Source organism: Rhinolophus sinicus, chromosome 9 (genome assembly GCF_057876585.1).
Source record: "Rhinolophus sinicus isolate RSI-liver-muscle chromosome 9, RSI-T2T, whole genome shotgun sequence".
NCBI classification, from domain to species: domain Eukaryota; kingdom Metazoa; phylum Chordata; class Mammalia; order Chiroptera; family Rhinolophidae; genus Rhinolophus; species Rhinolophus sinicus.
Window position 1 is genome coordinate 8,450,221 of NC_142509.1, and position 21,994 is coordinate 8,472,214.

The 21,994-nt window shown below is 40.3% G+C and overlaps 1 protein-coding gene across 7 annotated transcripts in view; it reads right to left on the minus strand.

The window, feature by feature from the left end:
- Positions 1-21,994, minus strand: part of NTM (neurotrimin) — a 1,007,340-nt gene that overhangs the window by 32,693 nt on the left and 952,653 nt on the right. For 5 of the 7 annotated variants that reach the window (XM_088800814.1, XM_074321814.2, XM_074321815.2 and 2 more), the window contains one exon: positions 11,145-11,201. The exons of the other annotated variants lie outside the window; for them this stretch is intronic. In XM_088800814.1, the coding sequence (XP_088656940.1) occupies positions 11,145-11,201 (57 nt within the window). The remainder of the gene's footprint in view (positions 1-11,144; positions 11,202-21,994) is intronic. 7 annotated transcript variants of the gene reach the window in all.

A 21,994-nucleotide genomic window follows, 5' to 3' on the forward strand; every position in this document is an offset into this window, starting at 1 on the left:
CAGCGACCCTCCTTTCCCAGGACAAAAAGCTAGCATGTATCCTCCCAGATGGAAGGGATTTGCCATTGTTGGTTCCTAAGACTACCGTTTCTTTTTGTCCGTAGGTGTCAGTAGGCTAATATGGTACAGGGACTCTCGTGGAAGACGCTTGTCGCGTAGATTGTGAGGCGAGACCCTGTAGGGGTGGAGTGTGGGGACAGAGCCCCAGAGAGTAGTTTACAGGCTCTCGGCCTCACGTGAAGGGGTACTGGCTCGGGTGGTGAATGGCCGTCGGCTGTGGCTGATTGGCCGTCGGCTGTGGCCGGTTAGCCGATTGGCTGCTGGTATAACTGCTGCGGCTACGAAGGATTGCCGAGGAGCCGAGCAGAGCCGAGCAGACCCGAGCAGAGCCGAAGAGAGCGGAAGAGCAGGGCCGAGGAGAGCGGAAGAGGAGAGCCGAGAGAGAGGAACAGAGGAGAGAGTGGAGAAGAGTCGCCGGTCGGTCAGTTGGCGGAATAGCGGACGGCAGGTCAGCGTCCGGTGGGCCCAGCCTCCAGTGAGACCGTGGTGGTATGGCTCCCCTACCTATGGCTCCGTGGGTGTTCCTTGTTGGCCTCAACGTATCCTGCGTTCTTATGTGGGGAGCGGGACCAGAGACCCCACAGGCCGCCCCGCACGACAAATGGCGCAGCGAGCAGGGTCTCCCGCACGACAGCCCTATAGATCAATAAATATTGTCAAAAATGGCAAGATTTAATTCTTTTTTTAATGGCCAAGTAATATTATATATAGGATTTGGATACCTAGACACTTAGGTTGCTTCCATATCTTAGTTACTGTAAATAATGTTGCAATGAACATGGGGTGCATATTTTTTTGAATTAGTGTTTTCATTTTCTTTGGATAGATCCCCAGAAATGGAATTGCTGGGATGTATGGTATTAGGTTGGTGCTTTAGTAATTGCGGTTTTAGCAATTATTTTTAATCACCAACCTAATAGTTCTACTTTTAATTTTTTGAAGAAACTCCATACTGTTTTCCATAGTGGGTATACCAATTTGCAGTCCCACCAACAGTATACTACAACTCTTACGCCATACTATTTTCCATTTTGAACAAAAACGATTATTCGTTTTTCACAGATTGATTTTATCAGTTAGAAAGCTATGTTCTTTTTGTCATCCTAAACAAACACCACCTAGTTTTCAAGTTCTAATACTTTCATGAAAACTCCCTGTAATGGGTTGAATTGTGCCCCGCCCCCCAAAAAAGAGATAAGCTCAGGCTCTAACATCAGCACCTGAGAATGTGACCTCATTTGGAAATAGAGCCTCTACAACGGTAATCAAATTAAAATGAGATATCAGTGTGAGCTCTAATTCAATGTGATTGGTGTCTTTATAAAAAGGAAAAATTTGGATGTAGATAGACATGTACAAAGGGAAGACAACGAGAAGACACACTGGGAGAAGATGGCCACGTGACTGCAGTGATGCTTTTATAAGCCAAGGAAAGCCAAGGATTGCTAGGAAACACCAGAAGCTACAGGAGACAAAGTAAGATTCTTCCCTACAGTTGTCAGAGAGAACATGGACCAGCTGACAACTTGATTTTGGACTTCTGGCTTTCAGAACTGTGACACAATACATGTCTGTTGTTTAAGCCATGTAGTTCTTGTTACTTTGTCATGGAACACTAGGAAATTAATACACTCTCTTCTACCTCCTAATTTTCAGTGTCTATGGCTGCCCTGCATATAGAGATCATCTAGTTCATCTATAGTTCATCTAGTCTTTAGAATCATAAAAATAAAATTAGGATCTTAAAGGGCCATTAATGGTTATATAATCAATTCCATAGTTGCTATGCTAGAACACAGTCTGACTTCAGTAGAATTCCCTAGAAGAGTTGTTTAAATTCAGATTTCTATATCCCACCATACCTACTAAATCAGAATATCCTGGAATAAGGTGTTTTAATAATTTTACCAGAAAATTATCATATATAGTCAAGTTTGGAAATTAGTGATTTTGTTAAATCCCTCTATTTGTCATGTAGGAAGCTGCAGTTTAAAGTAGTCCATGTCTAGTTAGTGCCGGAGCACACCAGGTTTCTTGATGTCCAATCCATGGCTCCCATAACTATAATAATATTTCCCGATGGTTGTCTTTTGCTATATTCACTGGTCTTATCCTGTAATGCAGTCAAACCTCTTTGACAGCAGGGACCAAGCCTTGGACATCCTGGATCTCAAGACACCTAGGAAAAGAGTTTACAAAATTTGCAATTTATCAATTTCTGATTAATAGACCAACTGACCGATAGACTCAGAACTACTCCATCAGAAAAAAAAAAAAAAATCAGGGACCCCAAGCTGCTCACCTAATCCTCATGTGGCTCTGTTTCCATGACAGCGCCACTTCTGGTAATTGTTCTTAGCATAATATTTGTATTTCCCGATGTTAAAATATATCACCACCATTAGTGTTCTAACAGAACAGACTTTCTTTAAATGTGTAATTTTAAAATGTTTATGAGTGTTTCATATAATTTATATTTAGTCTTGGGGCCAATTATTTCCTCAGGGGAATACATCTTTAATTTAAAAATGAAGATCAATGAGGAAGTATGATGTATTTAACAGAATTTGTTCTACAGCCAACTTTTCAGGAACACAGCTATTTCATTAAGCGGAATCTGACAACTCAAGCAGTGAAATGAAGCAAGTTGGAAACGTGATTACACCTGCCCTCAAATCCCCAAAGGAGTTTCACATTGCCCAACGGTCTGAGCTCAGCAGTTTACTGCCAATTGAAGGACAAAAACTGCCCTGTGTAAGTAATACCCCGTTGGAACAGTTTCTCAGTTTCTGAGTTCCTAGATTGGGCATTAAAAGCCTTCATAACTGAAAATAATAATAGCCACAATTATCATTTTTATCGCACCCAAGAATAAGCTTGTCAGGAGAACAGCTGTAGCTATTGGAGAGGAGCGAACACAGCTGTCTGCTTGCTTAATATTTTTAAGGCATTTAGACCAGCTGAGATAAAAATCATTGGACCTCAGAAATTGAAAATAATACAGAACATAGAATCCCAGAATTTGAGAGTTGGAAGGAATTATTTTTTAAATTTATTTCAAATACTGTAACTAGTCTAGCACTAGACTAGTATTCCTGCCACAGCTCTGTCTTTCCTTCTTGGTTTGCATCAAGATGCATCACACTGGGCTTCAGGGACAGCTGTTTACAGGGCAGGTCAGCTGATGTCCCTCCAGGTACTTTTATAATGAACTGAGAAGCATGGGAGGTTTTGTGTTATGATGGTGAAAGACATAGTTTTATTCAGATGCTGGGAAGTCGGGTGGACAAAAACAACACAAGAACAATGTGACAGAGGTATAGTTACTATTTCTCAACACCAACCCTTACAAAGCCAGAGGGACTTGTTTTGAGGTCTGATGAAGAAAGTGTTTAGGGCCTGAAATTACAGACGATGTGTTCAGGAAAGACGTTAGAGGTAGATGGTGCTGCTGTGACATCCAGTGTCAACACCTGCCAATGAATTGGGAAAGTCCTTCTTCATCCCTTGCCCCCTGATAGCTCAGTGCACTCTGGAATTGTGTGTGTGTCATGTGGGCGTCATGCGGGGTCTCTGGTCCCACTCCCCACATCAGAACGCAGGACATGGTGAGGCCAAAAAGGAAGCCCAATGGAGCCACAGATAGGGGAGTCACACCACTGTATTCTCAATGGCGGCTGGGTTGGAGACACAGGAAGCAGGAGCCACAGGATCTGCAACCTGCCGCCTGCTTCTCTGCCAACCAGCCTCACTTGCTAACTGTAATCGCCATCCACTTTTCTGCCAACCAACCAACCAACCAACCAACCAACCAACCAACCAACCAACCAACGCAGTCACCGCAGTTATATCAGAGGCTAATGGCTAACTGGTAACAGCTGACGGCCAACTAGTCACAGCTGATGACCATCTACTACCCCAGCCAGCACCTTTCCACGTGAGGCCGAGAGCCTGGAAACTGCTCTCTGGGGCTCTGTCCCTAGAGTGTGCATATCCAACAACCATTCAGAACAGAGCCTCATTCTCACTATGCCTACAGTGGCAAAGGTGATGGACCTCGTCGAGGGGGCAAGGGGAAGAACATGAGAAGACTTGTATTTGAGCACAAGGTAGGGACTCCAAGAACAAATAGAGGAACCTCTGAGGTAAAACTGAAGTCTTTGGGCATACAGATGGGACCTCAAAGCCATATGGATATGGCATTGATAACAATCTTCGTAGTACTAGATTAGGCATGGGGGCTACACACAAAATCCAGACAGCAATATGTGCCGTAACAGTGAGACTCTCAATGTTAAAAAAGCATCTCCAAACATGATGTCTACATAGAAGAGCTTTTGAGGGTCTGATATTAGGCTGGAACAAAATGGGTCTGAGCACCAGTTGCCCCTGGCTGCACCGTGGGGCAGTTCCAACATCCTCACATTGGGCCCTATAGAATTTACTAGCTGATGGTTCACTCCTCCATGCTTCAGATTCCTTTTCTGTTAAATGGGAAAAATAAGATGGCCTTATAGGGTTATTATGAGTATTAAATATTAAATATGTGTAAAGTAAGTTCTCAGTAAATGGTAGTTATCATGACCACTATTCTTACTGATACCACAACTCAGTTGGAAAACATTTTAATATACAAGATCCTTGATACAAGAAAACATCAATGCAGAAATGAACGAATAATCAGATCTCTGCTTTTCTCATAGGAATTTAATAATAAACTTTACAAAGGATTCACCACAGATCCTTTAACTAAAAAGTTCTACTCCCTTCACTTAAAATAGGATTTGATTTACAAGGGATACGATTTCTGAGGATCATTTCTTCTAAGAAAGCCTGGATAGCCGCATCACCCATGTGAGACTGACTGATGGCTTCAGAAACATCTGTAATTTCAAAGCTAAGAATAAAAGCATATACATAAATTTTATGCATTTTTTTCTCCTTGACTTTTCCTTTGGCCATACATAGCAGAGCAAGCAGAAAGGATTCTGATGATCTCTCCAAGAATGAGCAAATTTATACGATCTCTTTCAGAAAAACAAGTTCTGGAGGGCCCAAACCTGCTTTTGCTTGTTATAGAACCGAGGTACAGACTCAAACAGTTGATGAGACCAATAATTTTGGTATGAAACATAGTACCATCTTTGCGGAATGGGACGGGCTGAATTGTTCTGAATAGCTGGTTTCCACTGTATAAGCAGAATCTCCCTTAAACGTGCTAGTGTCGGCTGGTAGTGAGTCAGGGGCTAATGTCATAGAGTGCTTAACGTGTGGCCATGTCCCCATGCCATTACCTTCCTCCAAGTCTCAGATTTGTTATCTATTTTATATGGACTCTTCTTATACCTGGGAAACTTACCGTCTCCCTCAGCTTTCTGTTGTTTGTTTCTGAGCTCCTTCAGCTTGTCGCAGCTTGTTTTGTGTCATGTCCGACACACAGAAGCTACAGTTTCCCAGATAGCTTCAGTGCTCATTGTCTTCTTTGCTTAAAATGGAAATGTTAACTGATAGTTTAAAAATTAATCTATTAAACTGATTCCATCATAAAGCCATAGAGATCCAATACAAATATTAGATAAACTGAGGCCAACTGTAAGTTGTATTTGTGCCTATCTAACTATCAATGAAGATAAGAGCAAAATACTTAGCATAGATCCTGCCATATATTCAGAACTCATCTGATAGTTGAAATTGAATATATGTATATGTTTGAATATGCATAACTACTCATTATGAAATGTAATATTTTATTTTACAGATATCTAGAAGGAAAAAAAATCCCTCAGTGTTTTGATTAGGAAATTTTCTGGGAGTAATCGTTAGCTTTGTATTGAGGAGCTGTAGCCCAAATGTAATTATACGAAAATGTGTCCCTGGACTCCACAGAGCCAGGCCCTGTGCACCTCTGAGGTCTGTCCCTTTCCTTAATGACATGACTCTGGTTTTCTTTGCAGATGAGGCTTCAGCAGCCAGCTGGGCCCTGGGAAGTGTGTGGTCTTCTGTGTGCCTGCTGTGTGCCTTTTGGTGAGGCCTGTCAGCTCGGTTTTGCATGCAGACCCTCTATTACTGTGATGATATCAACGTCAGAAAGCTAACAGCTGGATGTTTGGAGTTTGCAGCTTGATGTCTGGAAACCTGGGTATTTGCAGTAGTGCAGCTGATGGCTGCTAAAACTAAAGAAAGAAAGAAATCAGCTTTTGATTTGTAAATTCAGGCAAGTTGATCTGAAAGACATTGATAGGGGATAAATATAGAATTTCGCAGTGTCACATTACCTCAGTATCTTGGCTGTTTGCTTTCTCTTTTCTATATCTCTAGAGATATAAGCCAATACTGAGTGCTGAAAAATGTGAAGAACTTAATTGCTTTGAAATTCCTTGCCCAGATTAATTTAAAGAAATTATTTTTACTTGAGAGGCTGCTAATGGGTTAAGGTTCTCCTGACACCATCCCACATACCCTCAGGTTTTGAGTCCCTTTGTAGTGAAGTTAACTTAGTCACCTAGTTCTGAACTGCCCTGGAAAAGCAGAGCAGTCAGTATAGTCAGTCTATAACATAGCCATGACGACACTTTATTAAGAACAGGAGTTCTTAATCTGAGAATTTTGGAACTCTAACTCCAGGGGTTTTGAACCTTAGGAAGTGATATTTGCAATGTGTGTGTGTGTGTGTGTGTGTGTGTGTGTGTGTGCACGTGCACGCACATGCGTGTGCTCTGTAATTAGAGAATCTATAACTTTCTGAAAAGGAGTCTAAAAGGGACTTAAAATGCAAAAAGATTAATATTCATCTTTCTGCGTTCCTTTTGTTCACCCCCTATTGATGGTAGAGAATCAAATTTCTATCAGCCCCTAGCCCTACAAAGAAACAAACAAAATCCTCAAAATATAACTGGTGATATCAAGAAGGACAGAACTAGGAGTAAAGTGTAGCCTTGTATGCATTTAATTAAATGTTTTGTGGAGGATGGAACAGAAGTAACTGAACAGTCCTTTTGAACAATGGATATGCAGATGGGAAGAATTCTTTTTTCATTATAAGAGGGGAGTTCTTTTCCCACCAAGACTTAGGATGGAAAGAATGGTTGTGCAGGGTTCTGTCTATATCTCTGGAGACCTGTGACCCTGGGTGATTAACTAGAGGGAGGAGGGAGGTATAGTTTTCCTTTTTCATGCAGCATCCTTAGATGTGAGGAAGAATGAAGGCTTTCCTGAAGAATTCCATTTATTGGTGACTACACCGAGCAAAGACTCAATGACACAATGACCGCTTGGGGAAAGGGAGAAAGTAGAAAAGCTGGGCTGGGGCTGAATCTATATTTAAGGAAATCTAATGAATAAATTCAGATCAGATCATGAGAGGAAACTACAAAGTGCCATCAATACTAGAGAAGGAAGTACCATGCATGCATTTCTAATTGCCATGGCATAAGAGAATATGTGTAAAAGAATGCCTCAAGAAAACTGCGTGGAAATACCCACAGAGAAGCAGGAAGCCTGTTGGTGGAGGATCATTTGGGCCCAGAGAGAAAGGGAGGCATGACTGAAAGCCTTTGTATTTGCCATACTTGATTACAGTCTTTGCATTTTTGCAAATAGTTCTCAAAATCTACCCACCACCAAAGCTCCTTGCTGTCATATCATAGTGCCTGAAACATATGAATGGGCCCTGCCCACTTGTTGGTTCTAAGTGTTCCACTATACACAGGTGGAATTTTCAACCACATGAAATCTATAAAAAGACAGTGCGTGGAAAGGAAAATAGTTGATTTACTCTTTCATTAGTTACACTACTAATGTTTTATTCTACCTCTCATTTCACATAAAATCTAATCGTAGGCAAGCACACCTGGGTCCTGGATGGAATGCAATGTATGAAAACAAGACAACTGTGATTTATCAGAACCATCACGGTGTTTCTGAATCCTGATTATGGCTATTTCTCTTAGCAATTAGGTAGCCTTGAATAAGTTATTGATCCTCAGCTCCCTCATTAGTAAAATGTGGAGACTTTTTAAATTGCTCATAGGATGGGACTGAGAATTCTATAAGAGAATTTGTGCAAATGCACAGAAGAGTGATGGGAATGTGTGAGAGTCAATAAATGTTAGAAGGAACAAACTACAGGAAGAAGGAGACTCAACCCTACCATCAGGTCCACTCCTCTGCTACTTCTGTCCCCTTTCCTAATCTGTCTATGTTTTGAAATCCTATTCCTCCATTTTAAATTATCAGCTACGCTCACGATTTCCTCATCTACAGCACCATTCCAGGAGGATCTGCTGAACTCCAGGCCCATAACCACCAACCTAATGACTCATCTGTATGTTTCATAGACACCACAGGCTGAATCACCATCTTTCCCCTCAAACCTGCTCTCACCCCAATATCCATTAATCTCGGTTGTTAGCGTGGCTAACTCCCCATTCTCCTAAAATAGAGTCACAGTTGATTCTTCCCTTTGTCTCACTCCTCATCTTCAATCAACAAATCCTGTTGTTTTTATCACCTTTACAGTTTTCAAATCTATCTTCTTTTCTTCATCATTGTGAACTTTTTTTTGTTGTTGTTGTTTTTTAATTTGTCTTTAAATAATGGCTAATATAGACTGGGCATTAGCTCTGCCAAGTGTTTTAAATGCATTATCATTTCATTTTTATAATGACCCTGTGAGATAGAGGTGGCTTAGAGAGGTTAATAAACACATCTAGTAAGTGACCAGCCAATTATTTGAATTCTACCAGAGCCTGTACTTTTACACACACACAAGCACACACACACACACACACACACACACACACAATTTTATTTAACTATTTTTTATTTACCCCCCCCCTTTCATTGTTAACTATCTTAATTCAGTCACCCATTATCTACTCTGGATTATTATAATACCCTCTTTACTGATCTCCCTGACTCCAGTTCATTATTTTAATTCTTGTCAAAATAATTGCCCCAAATAAAAATCAATCTAGCTCCTGCTTAAATCCTTTCCGTGCTCCACATTCCTCATGGACACGGTATATAAAGGCTCCTCATGAGCTGGCTCTTGTCTGCATCTCCAGATTCTTCTATTACCAACTCCTTTCTTCCCACACCCACTGCACTCACCAGCACAGTTCCTAAAACATGAGGCATTTATCATGCTTTGCAGCTTCTCCTTCTTTACCTGGTATCTAATAACTGCTTTTCTACTGTCAAATGTCTATGCATCCTTCAAAGTAGTCTTAGATATCACTCTAAAGAAGCCTTACGTATCAGCCCTTTCTTGATACACACATTTCCTTACCTCCTTTCTATCCTATTAATTTTTTTGTCTGTTTGTTTCTAATGTTAAAGTAATTGCTTTTCATTGCTATGTTTTACCCCACTGGACTCAAATTCCCAAGGCAGAATAGCAGAATAAACTCTTATTTATCTTTATATATCCAATATCAATAACAGTTTTTAAGATTTAGGAGGGAACAAATGATCATAAGGTCAGAGACTGAATGAATGAATTGACTGACATAATTTTGGTGGCTGTTCTAGCTGTCAAAATGAACTATTAAATGCTTCTTTGGTGACTTTCCAGAAGATAGCAGAAATCTTCTAGGGTATTTATTTTTAATTTTTTTTCCCTGATAAAGGGCTGGACACATAAAAAGACCTCTCAAATCACCTAAAGTTAAGGAATTTTATTCCACACGTCTGAAAAACTGAAAAAAAAAGCCTTCATCAAACTAGGCCTGGAGTGAATAAGAAAGAAGCCAGGTTTGGCCATCTCCACAAATATCCTTAGTTAAAAGCTCTTGTAGCTAATGTCCCTACTTCCTCTGAATGAGTTAGGATACAGCATGCCCTAATCAGAAGTGTCTCAGAGAGCTTTCTTATGTCATCATCAATTCGGTTGAATCCTTTCCAAGTAGAATCAGCTTGGTGATTCAGCTCTGTTTCTATGTAATTAGTTGTGGAATGATTGTAGGAAATATGATTATACTCTTTACCTTCCTGGGATAGGCATGGAAAAAAGTGCTGCCATCCACACAAAATGGGGCTCATGAGAAGAAGAGGTAGCTTCTGCAACAGAAACACTAACAAGTGCCACAATGAGCAGCACTACGCAAAGATGGAGGCTGGCAAGTGGCGATGTGGTTTCAAGCAACAGCTGTTTCCACTGAAGAAATATTGAACTTGGCCTTATAGGGCAATTCTATATTGGAGAAATCTCCATCACCTGCCTGAAGAGGTTAGAAACTAAAATGCATAAATAGATGGAAGAAAAGTCCCTGTTCTCACATTCATGCCTACCTGACTTCTCTGCCCTCCTTCTTTCTCAGGATCCAGGGGCTTTGCCTGCCACTCACAGTCATATGTTCTGTCTACCTCCACCTATTTTTAACTGTTCTACTTAAATTGCATTAATTCCCAGTCCTCTGGCCTTCTTAAAGCCCACTAACTCTCTTCCTTTTCCACCGTCCCAAGAGAGCAGGTAAAGAAACTTTTTACTTCGTCACCAGCCAAAATGTCATGGTCCTTAAGTTGAAAAAACTAATAACCTTGACTAATGGGCCACAAGTTATTCTTTATTTCTGTTTGCATTCTTAACTTCAGGAGACTAATTGCCTCATATAAGACTGCACCAAGACGTCCAGGTGCAGTAGAGAAGTGGGCAGAAGCTTGTGAATGAGCCAGCTGAGTCATCAGCCATTAAAGGCAGGAGAGATAGATAGATAGGTAGATAGATAGGTAGATAGATAGATAGATAGATAGATAGATAGATAGATAGATAGATAGATAGACAGACAGATAGATAGATAGACAGGAAAAATGGAGAGGCGAGTGTGAGAGAGCCAAAACATAAGCAGATGATAAAATTACACATCAAACAAAGCAAGCAGAATGGAAGTGTTTGCTAAAGGCAATTATCCAGTTGCTTAGGTAAATCAGAAACTCGCTCCCATGACTACTCTGTTCTCATCAAAGCTCAAAGCCATTGTCACCCCCCGGGGAGTAGTTCTTTTGTATGACGCAGTGGGCACAGCTGGCCTGAACACCACTGGAGCATCCTATGATGCTGTGAAGACCCCAGCTTGAATACCCACTCTTCTCCAAGAGATCATCATTATCAGTCCTGCAGAATAGAGTCAGCAAACTTTTTTCTGTAAAAGATCAAAGAGCAAGTATGTTAGACCTTGCAGGCCAAACAGGCTCTGTAGCAACTACTGAACTCTGCCATTGTAGTATAAAGCAGCCACGGAGAATATGTAAGCAAATGAGTGTGGCTACATTCTAATAAAGCTTTATTTATGAACAATGAAATTTCAATGTCATATAATCTTAATGTGTTACAAAATGTTATTCTTCTTTTGATTCATAATTAGCTATTTAAAAATGTAAAAAAAAATCCATAAAGACACATGTGCTCCAATGTTCATTGCAGCTTTATTTACGGTGGCCAAGACATGGAAACAACCAAAATGTCCTTCAATAGATGAATGGATAAAGACACAATGGAATACTATTCGGCGGTAAGAAAAGATGAAATAGGACCATTTGTGACAACATGGATGGATCTTGAGAGTATAACGCTAAGCGAAATAAGTCAGACAGAAAAAGCAGAGAACCATATGATTTCACTGATATGTGATATATAAACCAAGAACAACAAAAGAACAAGGCAAACAAATGAGAAACAAAAACTCATAGACACAGACAATAGTTTAGTGGTTAGCCGAGGGTAAGGGGGGAGGAGATGGGAGACGAGGGTAAGGGGGATCAAATATATGGTGATGGAAGGAGAACAGACTCTGGGTGGTGAACACACAATGGGATTTATAGATGATGTAATGCAGAATTGTACACCTGAAATCTATGTAATTTTACTAACAATTGTCACCCCAATAAACTTAAAAACAAAAATTCTTAACTTGTACGGCATACCAAAAAACAAAACAAACAAAAAAACAGGCAGCAGGCTGGATTTGGCCTGAGGCCTGCAGTTTGCTGACCCCTGATGTACAACCATATTTCCCCGAAAATAAGACCTAGCCAGACAATCAGTTCTAATGCATCTTTTGGAGCAAAAATTAATATAAGACCCGGTATTATATTATGTCATGTCATATCATATCATATCATATCATATCATATCATATCATATCATATCATATCATATCATATCATATCATATCATATCATATCATATCAGACTGGGTATTATATTATATATTACATTACATGATATGATATGATATGATATTATATGATATGATATGATATAGACCCGGTCTTATATTACAGTAAAATCAGACTGGATCTTATATTAATTTTTGCTCCAAAAGACTCATTAGAGCTGATTGTCCAGCTAGGTCTTATTTTCAGGGAAACACAGAATCTCTCCAGTAGCATCGTATTTCCTGTAGTCTCATATCACACTGTTTCATATAACCTTCCATCTGACTCAGCTCCACACTTCCTCTCCCTTCAAAGCCCTCCAGTCTTCACTCCAGTCTTCACAACTGCATGGCCAGTTGTTCCCTTATATCCTCACACTCGTCTTGGAGAGCTGCCTCCACCTCCCTGTCATAACGAGTTTGGGAGTGTGGATTCCACTGTAGACCGTCTTGCCTGTCGAGTGGAAACTATTGATTTGTTTTATTGTTGGTTGGTACCTTTGCTCTCCAATGAAACTTCTGGAGCCCATCTTTTTAAAACCCTATACCTTTGAGGCTTGTAACATTCAAATAATTTCACTCTTCTTCCTCACCACATTTTTGCTTCCTACTGACCTCCTGGCCATTGCTTCCCATTTACTGAATATGTTTGCTCCTGGCTTACAGTCTTTATCTCCATCCTCAATCCTCCCATCATGCTCAGTGATTTTGTTGTCCAGAAATACAATCTATCCAAACCCTAATCTCACATTCTTGATCTCCTTATATCCAATGAGTTTCCCTTTGCACACTTTAGAGACCTACTCCACAGTTGTACCTGGCACTTGTCAGATGTTGTACCGTATCTCAAGTCATGAATTTCAGCATCTCACGCTATACATGGCTGCCTATCTTTGCAAAACATTTGCTCAGTGGCTTATGGAAACAATTATTTTACTTCACTGTGGCTCAAATCCATTGACTCAACATTTTTTAGCCTTTTTCACTTTTATATCCCTTTTGATAAAACTTAGATTTTTATGACCCATCATTGTAATCTGTCACTGCAAAATACCCCAACTTACTTCACCTCTGTCTGTATGTTCCACTAGTATGAGGAAACCCCACTTTAGATAGACCTGTCTTCACGGTGTCTACTCTGGGAATACCACACAAACAAACAGCTTGGTTTCACCATGCGTTCGTGGTCACCTCCCTCACATAAGCTCTCATCACTGCCCTGGAATTCTAGTGTTTCTCTGACAAACATACTCTCCCACTCTCAAGGTTTATTATTTCCTCCTTCATTCTCTTCAAACATCTCCTGGTCTTATCATCCTCTTCCCTATTTATACTATTCTCTGTTAATGATCTTGTCTCATGCTGCACTGAGAAGATAAAAAACAAACAAAACAAAACAAAAGCCATTAGACAGGCATCACTCATTGTCTCACAATCAAATCTACAAACTTTCTATGTCTGTGCTTGTTATCTTATGTCTCCTAAGTTTGAGGAAACAGATTTTATGACTCTTTATTGCAATTTCTCATTGGAAATTACCCCCAACTCCTTCAACTTTATTCCTGTGTTACAGTAGCTGTCTAACAGAACAACTATCTCTTGTTCCTTCTATCAAAAATCAAATTCCTACCTTTGATCTATGGATTTCTTCCCTCCTCATCTTTTCGAGGACTCTGCTCTATTACCTGTACTTTCCCCTACATCTCCATTCACTTTTGCTCTGCTGGATTATTTCCATGAATGATGTATTGCTCTCATCTTTATGTATTTACTTAGCCTCAAGTATATATATAAATTTTTAAATATACCGATCTGGGCAGTCACACCAATTGACTTAGCTCAAGAAATGAAAAGCAGATGACTTAGCTCAAGAAAGGAAAATCAGTTTGCTATCCCAGTCTTAGTGCGTAGTTGTAATCTACCAGGATTTTTTCACCTTTTAAATATCTGCTTTAACACCACTCCTCTCCGCTGACCCCATATTTCACAGCCCCTTTTCACAACAAAGCTTCTTGAACCTATTGTCCAAATAAATGTGCTTTCTAGAATTCTTCACCTCATATTTATATCTCAATCAGTCCAATCGGGCTCTGTCCACACCGCTCCACTAAACCTACTCATACTATCGTCATAAGTGACTGACAAATTGCCAAATTCATTGCACGCATTTCAGCACTTTCTTAAAAGACAACTAATTCTCTTACATGAATTTCTCTGTGGTTCTATGATGCCTTATCCTCCTATTTGTCCATTTACCTTTCCGGATACTCCTTTAAAATCTCCTTTACTGGCTTCTCATATTTTATCGAACCTCTCTCTCTGTGTTGGGATTCTTCAGAGCCACGTCCTAGCATTCTTTTCTTTTCTCACTGTATTACCATTTCCCACATGATGGATGTTATCCAGTAGTTTTGAACATCCAGTTATATGCCAATGCCTCACAAATTTGTATCCCCACCCTATTTCTCATTCGTGGGTCCCAGACTCATATATGCAATGGTCTCCCTAAAGCAGTCACCTGGAGTCTCATAGGTGTACCACATCTGACATGTCCAACATGGGGTTCTTGATTTTCTCCTTCCAACTTTAGTTTTTCTCTTATTAAAGAAATTACACTTTTATCAATGAGATTGCTCAAACCACCATTCTGGAAGTCATTCTCAACACTTATCTTCCCTAACCACAATACTGACTGCGTCATTAAGTCTTGTTAATTCTCCCTTTGAAATATGTTTTTGAATCTATCCTCTTCTCACTATTTTTGCCTCTATTATCTTATACTTCTTGGACTATGAAATAGTGTCTGGACTTTCTAATTTACAAAACTTATCTACAGGTGTTATTTTCTATTTTATTTTTTTCAGTACTACTACTAGGTAGGTATGGATATCTGATCCTGTTAACCCAAACTCCACATAAATTATTCTATGGTACATCATGAACATTCTTTCTGTCTTTATAATTTCCCCCTTAATATAGTAATATTTCCATAATTGGCTTAGGTCTCACTGAAAAAACCCTGTAATTACAGAATGATGCCATCTTATGTTTTTTCCCCTGTTTTTACCCATGCTATCCCCTGGAATATCTCTCTTGGGCTGCCTCTTCCTTTCCAGCTTAGATTTAATCTCTTATGAGAATCGCTTAACCTTTCTGGTGCCTCTGGGATAACACCTTCTTGTTCCTCTCTTCACTGTACATCCTAATTAGTGAGTGCTTTTTCCTATAACACTTATTACATTATATTGAAATGGTTTGGTTATTTATCTGTTTATCCCGTAAGACTAAAAGTCCATTAAGGGAATGTATTATTTTTGCGCGGTAATATTTAGTATTTACAATATACAGTTATTGAATGAATGAATGAATGAATGAATGAATTCATTAATTTATATGTTACCTGCTCTCAATGAATTTATAGTTTACTAAGTTAAGATTAATTCTCTGTCTATACTTGTATGGACAGGGTCTATTAAAGTAATCCTCTCTACATCCAAATGCATATTCAGAAAACTAAAATGAAGGAATCCATCCTTATTAAATTCTTTGATAACCCATGACACACATACATGCCTCTGTAGTCCCATTTCCCATTGTTCTTAGCTGTCATTTTTCCTACATCAGTGGTTTACAAAGGGCCTGGCAGTAGGAGATGTCTGTTCATTGTTGAAAATTACACATGCATGGTGATAATTTAAAATTTGAACTGATTCTAGTCAGTTATTATGATTAATTCTCTACAGGACTTGCAGTTTCAGCTTAGATGGAGTAAGCACACCTTGACCAATCTTTCATTCATTAAAACTGGACAGAATACATTTAAAAATTTTTTTAAAAAGTTATCTGAGGACTCTGAAAAATACCAGTAAGCAAATTGGGGAGGAAAATAAAAACTCGAAGAAAGAACCATACAGTGGCAAGTTTCCTGTTTCATCCCCTCCTCAATCTTTCCGGGCTTAGACTCAGAGCAGCCAGAAGCCTAAAACTGTGTGCTGGGTGCAAACTGAAAAAGCTTCAAGATAAACTCTCTCTTTTATGTCTGAGGATAGGGAAAGGGGGAAATAGCAGGATGGGGAGCTTCAAGGACATAGCCTGCCTTTTGTTGTTGTTGTTGTCAGTCGTCTTCCTCTTGGCTGTGCCCTGAGAGAAGCCTCATTCCTGAAACTGCAGCCTTGCAGCAGCAACAGTTGCAGCACCGGTGGCGATATAAACACCTACAGCTTGAAAAAAATCCTATTTTTGTGACCAGAGGATCTTGGAAAATGTGAAGGAATTTCCATGGCATTTTTTTCTTTTCCTTTTTTCTCTTTCCTTGTTTTCCCTGGCTGTTTGACTCCGTTATAGGAAATAAGAAACATTTGGAGAGGCTCATCCTTTGCTTTCTCGGCAGGGGGAACAGAAAGGAGGCCCACGGTAGCTGTGGGAAGACATCACAGAGAGATGGAAGGAAGCTCAAGGAAAGGGTCACAGAAAGCGGTGGAGAAAGTCCTAGGTTCACGGATAAACGTGTGGAGTTCGCCCAAAACTGTCTACCAAAAGCTTTGAAAATTGAACTATTGCATCTACCACCAACCAGAGTCCTAGTTGGCCAATGGAGGACATACCTTAAACACTGCAAAGCCTTTGAAAACGGATCTGGTATTGGAACCACAGCCAACAGAGGGAAGGTCAGGATTTGTAGCATGAATCCAATTGGACTAAATGGCTCCTAAAACAGCCAATCCTTCCTCTGAGTACATCCTCAAAGGATTTTAACAGGATCTAGAGCCAACTAACACAATATTGAAAATGTGCAGTATATAATCCAAAATTATTAATCATACCAAAAAATAAAGGAAACCTAGAGAATTTGCATGGGAAAACACAATTAACAGAAACCAACCCTAAGAAGGCATATATGCTGCAATTAACACAAATGTAAAGCAGCTAGTATAACTATGCCCAGGAAGTAAATGTGAACAGTACTGAAATTAGTATGAAGATAGAAATTTTTGACAGAGAACTAAAATCCATAAAGAATGGAAAAATGGAATTGAATTGTAGATATTCACTGGATAGTTTCAATAGCAGAGTGGAGATAGAGTCAGTGAACTTGAAGATAGATGAATAAAAATCATCCAATCTGAACAACAGAGGTTAAGAGAGGGGTAAGATCTTGATTGCAAAAATGCAGCATGATAAATGTCATGGGTTGATGGGACTGTGGTATATTCTGTTCAGTTCCATTGGTGGTAGTTCCATGACTTTATGCAGGTGTTAAAATTCACAGAAAAGCACACTAAAAAGTAGTTAATTTTACTAGCTAAGGCAATGTGTTGTACAACATAGGTGGCAAACAAACTGTATTTCATGTGTCAGAATCTTGAATGTTCCCAAGTTTTACAACTTCTTAAAAATTTACTTGGTCTTTCAGTTTAAGTACATCTGGATCTTCTGTGAACTGAGAAACTCAGTGTTCTTTAAATAGCTTGGGGACTCTTGGGAATCTTGTAACACTTTTGGCCTTCATGGCTCTTGCTTCTGGATTCCACTGACAATCACATTCTCTACTCCAGGCTTTGTGTCCTGTCCAGGCTGTCTCCCCTCCGTACTGGTGGGTAGAACTGTTTGCTTCAATTCCCAGAGAAACACTGATTCTAGTCTCTATATAGCACACAATGCTAAAGATTTCTGACAAGAGAGGAGATTATATTTCAGAAAGCATATAAAATAACTAATTTTTTTACTTTTAAACAGTCTTGTCTTAAGAGATAATACACATTATCCCTGCCAACCACATAAATGTTTATAAAATGAATAGCCATAATTATTCCCCAATATTCTTCAAAATATACACATATACACTAAACACACCCCAGAACACTATTTTTCCTTTTATTCACATACACCCGTGTATTCTCTTTGGGCATGCACACAAACCCAAAACTGTAAGCTCATAAAATTGTAAGCTAATTTGAGACACACTCACATGCATGCTCACTCATGCATATGTTAGCACATTTTTTTCTTTCTCTGTTTAGCATAATATTTAGTTGGACATTTATTTCCCTTTAAATCTATTTTTCAGATGTTCTATATTAGGAAACATTCATGGAATCACAAGTCCCTGATTCATTTACACTTGACTTCCTATCATCATATTCTTCAGAGGTTGTTCTGTCTACTAGATCCTTTCTTTAAGTCTTTTTAGTGTTTCATTTTTTCTTATAAACCAGATTTTATTAATTGTTTTTTTTTCCCCCCGCAGGAACTCACAGAACTTTAAACTCATAGTCACTCGCAGTGTCACACTGCTCAGTCACATGCATACCCAGTCTGATGCATAGGCCGGCCCAGTGCTGGATAAAAAAGACTCCTCTCAAATTATTAGGGGGGAAATGTACCCAAATAGAACATCTGAATCATGAGGTTCATGTTCCTTCCATTATTCATTCTATAGATTATGAAAAATAGCATTTGGAAAGCTTAGCATATTCCACTTACCAAAACCATGATTCTGATTACGACAATCATTATTTCACCATTGTTTGTGTCGAGAAAAGCACTCAACTCTGCACCAAATAGAACAGAAACTGGCCTTGCCTACAGGGCTTAAAAACTGTTTAGATAGACAGACCTGACAGGAAGAGTGATTGATGAGCATTAGACAGCATATTCTCTGTCCTCAACAGCCTGAGGGGTCTCAACTGGCGTAAAGAATATTCTGAAGAATAAATATACACCAAGGAAAAATTTAAAAGAGGAAGTCCTTCTTCATGTTTCAGGGAAAGGAATTTCTATGGTTGAGCCATTTCAAGAGTAACAAGGACATAGCATCCAAGGGAGAAAATTCTCAAAGGAAGGACCAGTAGACAGAAGCACAGGAAAAAGCAAAGCAGCATGGTCAATCTGAGTTCTCAGGGAGTCCATGAACAAATGCCAGAGCTTTCTGAGTTTGATGTTTCCCTCTAGTTTAGTTTCTCAGTGGAAACGCTATGGGCGTGATACATGAATTCAACACTAAGTACGACTGCCCTACACAGTCTGATATTCAGTATTCCTGGCTCCATTTCCACTGGATGCCATGAGAGCCCTCCAGTTATACTGACAACCAAAAATGCCCTCACGGATATCCCCAGTAGTGCCCCACTGAGAACAACTGCATATCAAGTTTTGTCAGACACAGTGACGAAGTATGAAAAGTTCTAGCAGCAACAACTTGGTAGAGAGGCAAGAATAAATGGGCCAAAATTGCTCATTCTGGTGGCGAAAGTAGTGGTAAGAAATATAAAGTGTATGTAATTTTGTGTTCTTTCTCCTAGCTTTTTCCTTAGTCACACGTATATGTTACTTCTAAGTCTCCTTCTTTCTTATCACCTTCCAACCCTTCAAACCACACATATACCTTCTTCCAAGAAAGGACCAGAAACAACCCCATATGAAAAGAAATATTAATAGTTTGTAACACTTCTCTTCTGATTAATTATAGATTTGCAGCCTTCTATAATAGATATCCTACATTGTCCTAGATCTGATTAGTTTAAGTTATAGCTTGTTACTGTATTATCTTAGAAAGTTGCTTATCTTATGTTCTCATTAAAGCGAAAGGGTATTACTTATCTACCGTACAGTTTGTAGGTCAGCTTAAATATTTAAATACATGGAAGTATTCTGTAAATTGTAAAATAGTGCATAAATATTAGAAGCTATTATTTCACAAATACACTAAAGGTACTGATGGTTGATTGTTAGCCAGCAGTCATGCTTCCGGTGGCAGAATGTGGGGTGATTGGTCTTCCTCACAGCCAATGACTCGTAGTTTGTAGGTGTCCATCGACTCTGCCTACCTGGGAAGAGATAGCCCTGAGCTTAGCTCCACTGGTCTCCTGATGCAGCGGGATAAGCTGGAGTAGTCACATTACCAGATTGCCATCTGCAACAGGATTGACTGTGCCTTGAATTGTAAAGACCCTGGTGGAGCGAGACTCATCTGTCAAGGCCAAGACAGCGGCAGACAGCTTACGGGACTGGCAGCAAAGAGAACCAAGAAGGGAAACAGGAAAGATTCATTGCTTCCCTGAAAAAAGGGGTGCACTGGAAAGAATAAATTACCTTCTGTGCTAAGAGCTAAACTTATTTTGTGAAGTAGACCTCGTGGGAATGACTGGAGACACAGCTCAAGGAGAGGCAGGGGTAAGTGAGGTAGGAGTGCCATGCCACATGGTAAGCCCAGGCATACACCACGGCCACTCCTGGCTGCTCCTGAACAGCAGTATCCCTGGCCTGGAGTGGGGAGGAGGGAGAAATGGTGAGAGAAAAGATGCCAACTGGGTCAGGGCTGGAATGGAGACGGACGGTCAGGAAAACAGAGCCATCCAGAGCACAAATATTTTGTTCTATTTTCTTCAAGGTGTTCATGACAATTAAAAAAAGAAGTTTGCAAAGGTGAGAAGAGAGGTACAAAGAGACTTCAGAGAACTGACTTCCAATGTTCCTGTGATCACAGGGTGGAGGGGGGCACATGGGGATGTGAACAAGCCGGGACGTCTCCTAATTGGGAATGCAGCCACGAAGAAGGCAAGGTAAAGGTTCAGTGCTCTGCGGGGCAGGTGGGCCAAGAGAATGCTACCGAGGATGGCTTTTGAAGAAGGAGAGCTCCAGGTGGGAGGGGAGTGAGGAGCAGGGAAGCAGGGAAGCCGGATGCGTCTGGAGAGAAAAGCACCAGCAGGAGAAGCTTTCCCTTTGCTCCTGACTGTGGTACATCTTTCCTTCTCCTGCTCCTTCTTACTTATCTGTGAGAGGAGCCCCAGAAGAGAATCTTCCTCCTTCCCTGCACAGCTCACCCCGGTAAGTAAATACCTCATCTATCTTTAAGCTGTGCTTTCATCATTGTGGTAAAACCATGAGCTCAAATTCCTAAGTTATTTATGTACCAGTATTTCTGAGCCTCATGACTCTGGCATTTGCGGTGCTGGCCGTCAAGGCTGGTTTCCAGAGGCCTCCAGAAACACTGCCCAGCTCCTACAGGCCCTGCCCTTTCCTCCCATGGCCACAGGGGCAAGAGTCAAATCAGGTTTGCAATGAGCTGAAGGAGACAGACGGCAAAGAGTGACTGGGTATTTTTGGCTGCATTGTGTCCATTCCAAACTCAAATTCATGTATCAAAGCCCTAACTTCCAGTACCACAGAATGTGACTGTATTTGCAAATAGCATCTTTAAAGAGGTAATTAAGGTAAAATGAGGCCATCAGGGTGAGCCCTAATCCAATATAACTGGTGTCCTTGTAAGATGAGGAGGTAAAGACACACACTGATGGAAGACCATGTGAGGACACAGGCAGAAGATGGCTATCTCTAAGCGAACAAGAGAGGCCTAGGAAGAAACCAACCCTACCAACACCTTGTTTTTGGATCTCTCTCCTCTATGACACTGAGAAAATACATTTCTGCTGTTTAAGCCACCAGTCCATGGTGCTTTGTTATGGCAGCCCCAGGAAACTAATGCACTGGGTGTCTGTCTGCTTAAAGAGAAAGCTTAGAGGAGGGAGGGACATTCTCATCTGTTTAGAGCCTTCTACTTGCTAAATATTTGCATATCTTATTTTATTTAATCCTCACAACAATCTTCCTTTACAGAGGCAGGGTGATAGAGGCCCCAGGGAGGTTTGATCAGTCCTTTGGAAGTCCTGGGACAGGCCCACCTGGCTGAGATGGCAGCACTTCCTATTGCATTCCACAGCTTCCCCACAGGGAGGGCAGAGGGGAGAGTGAGGAGACCAGAGGGAGGAAGAGACAAAAAG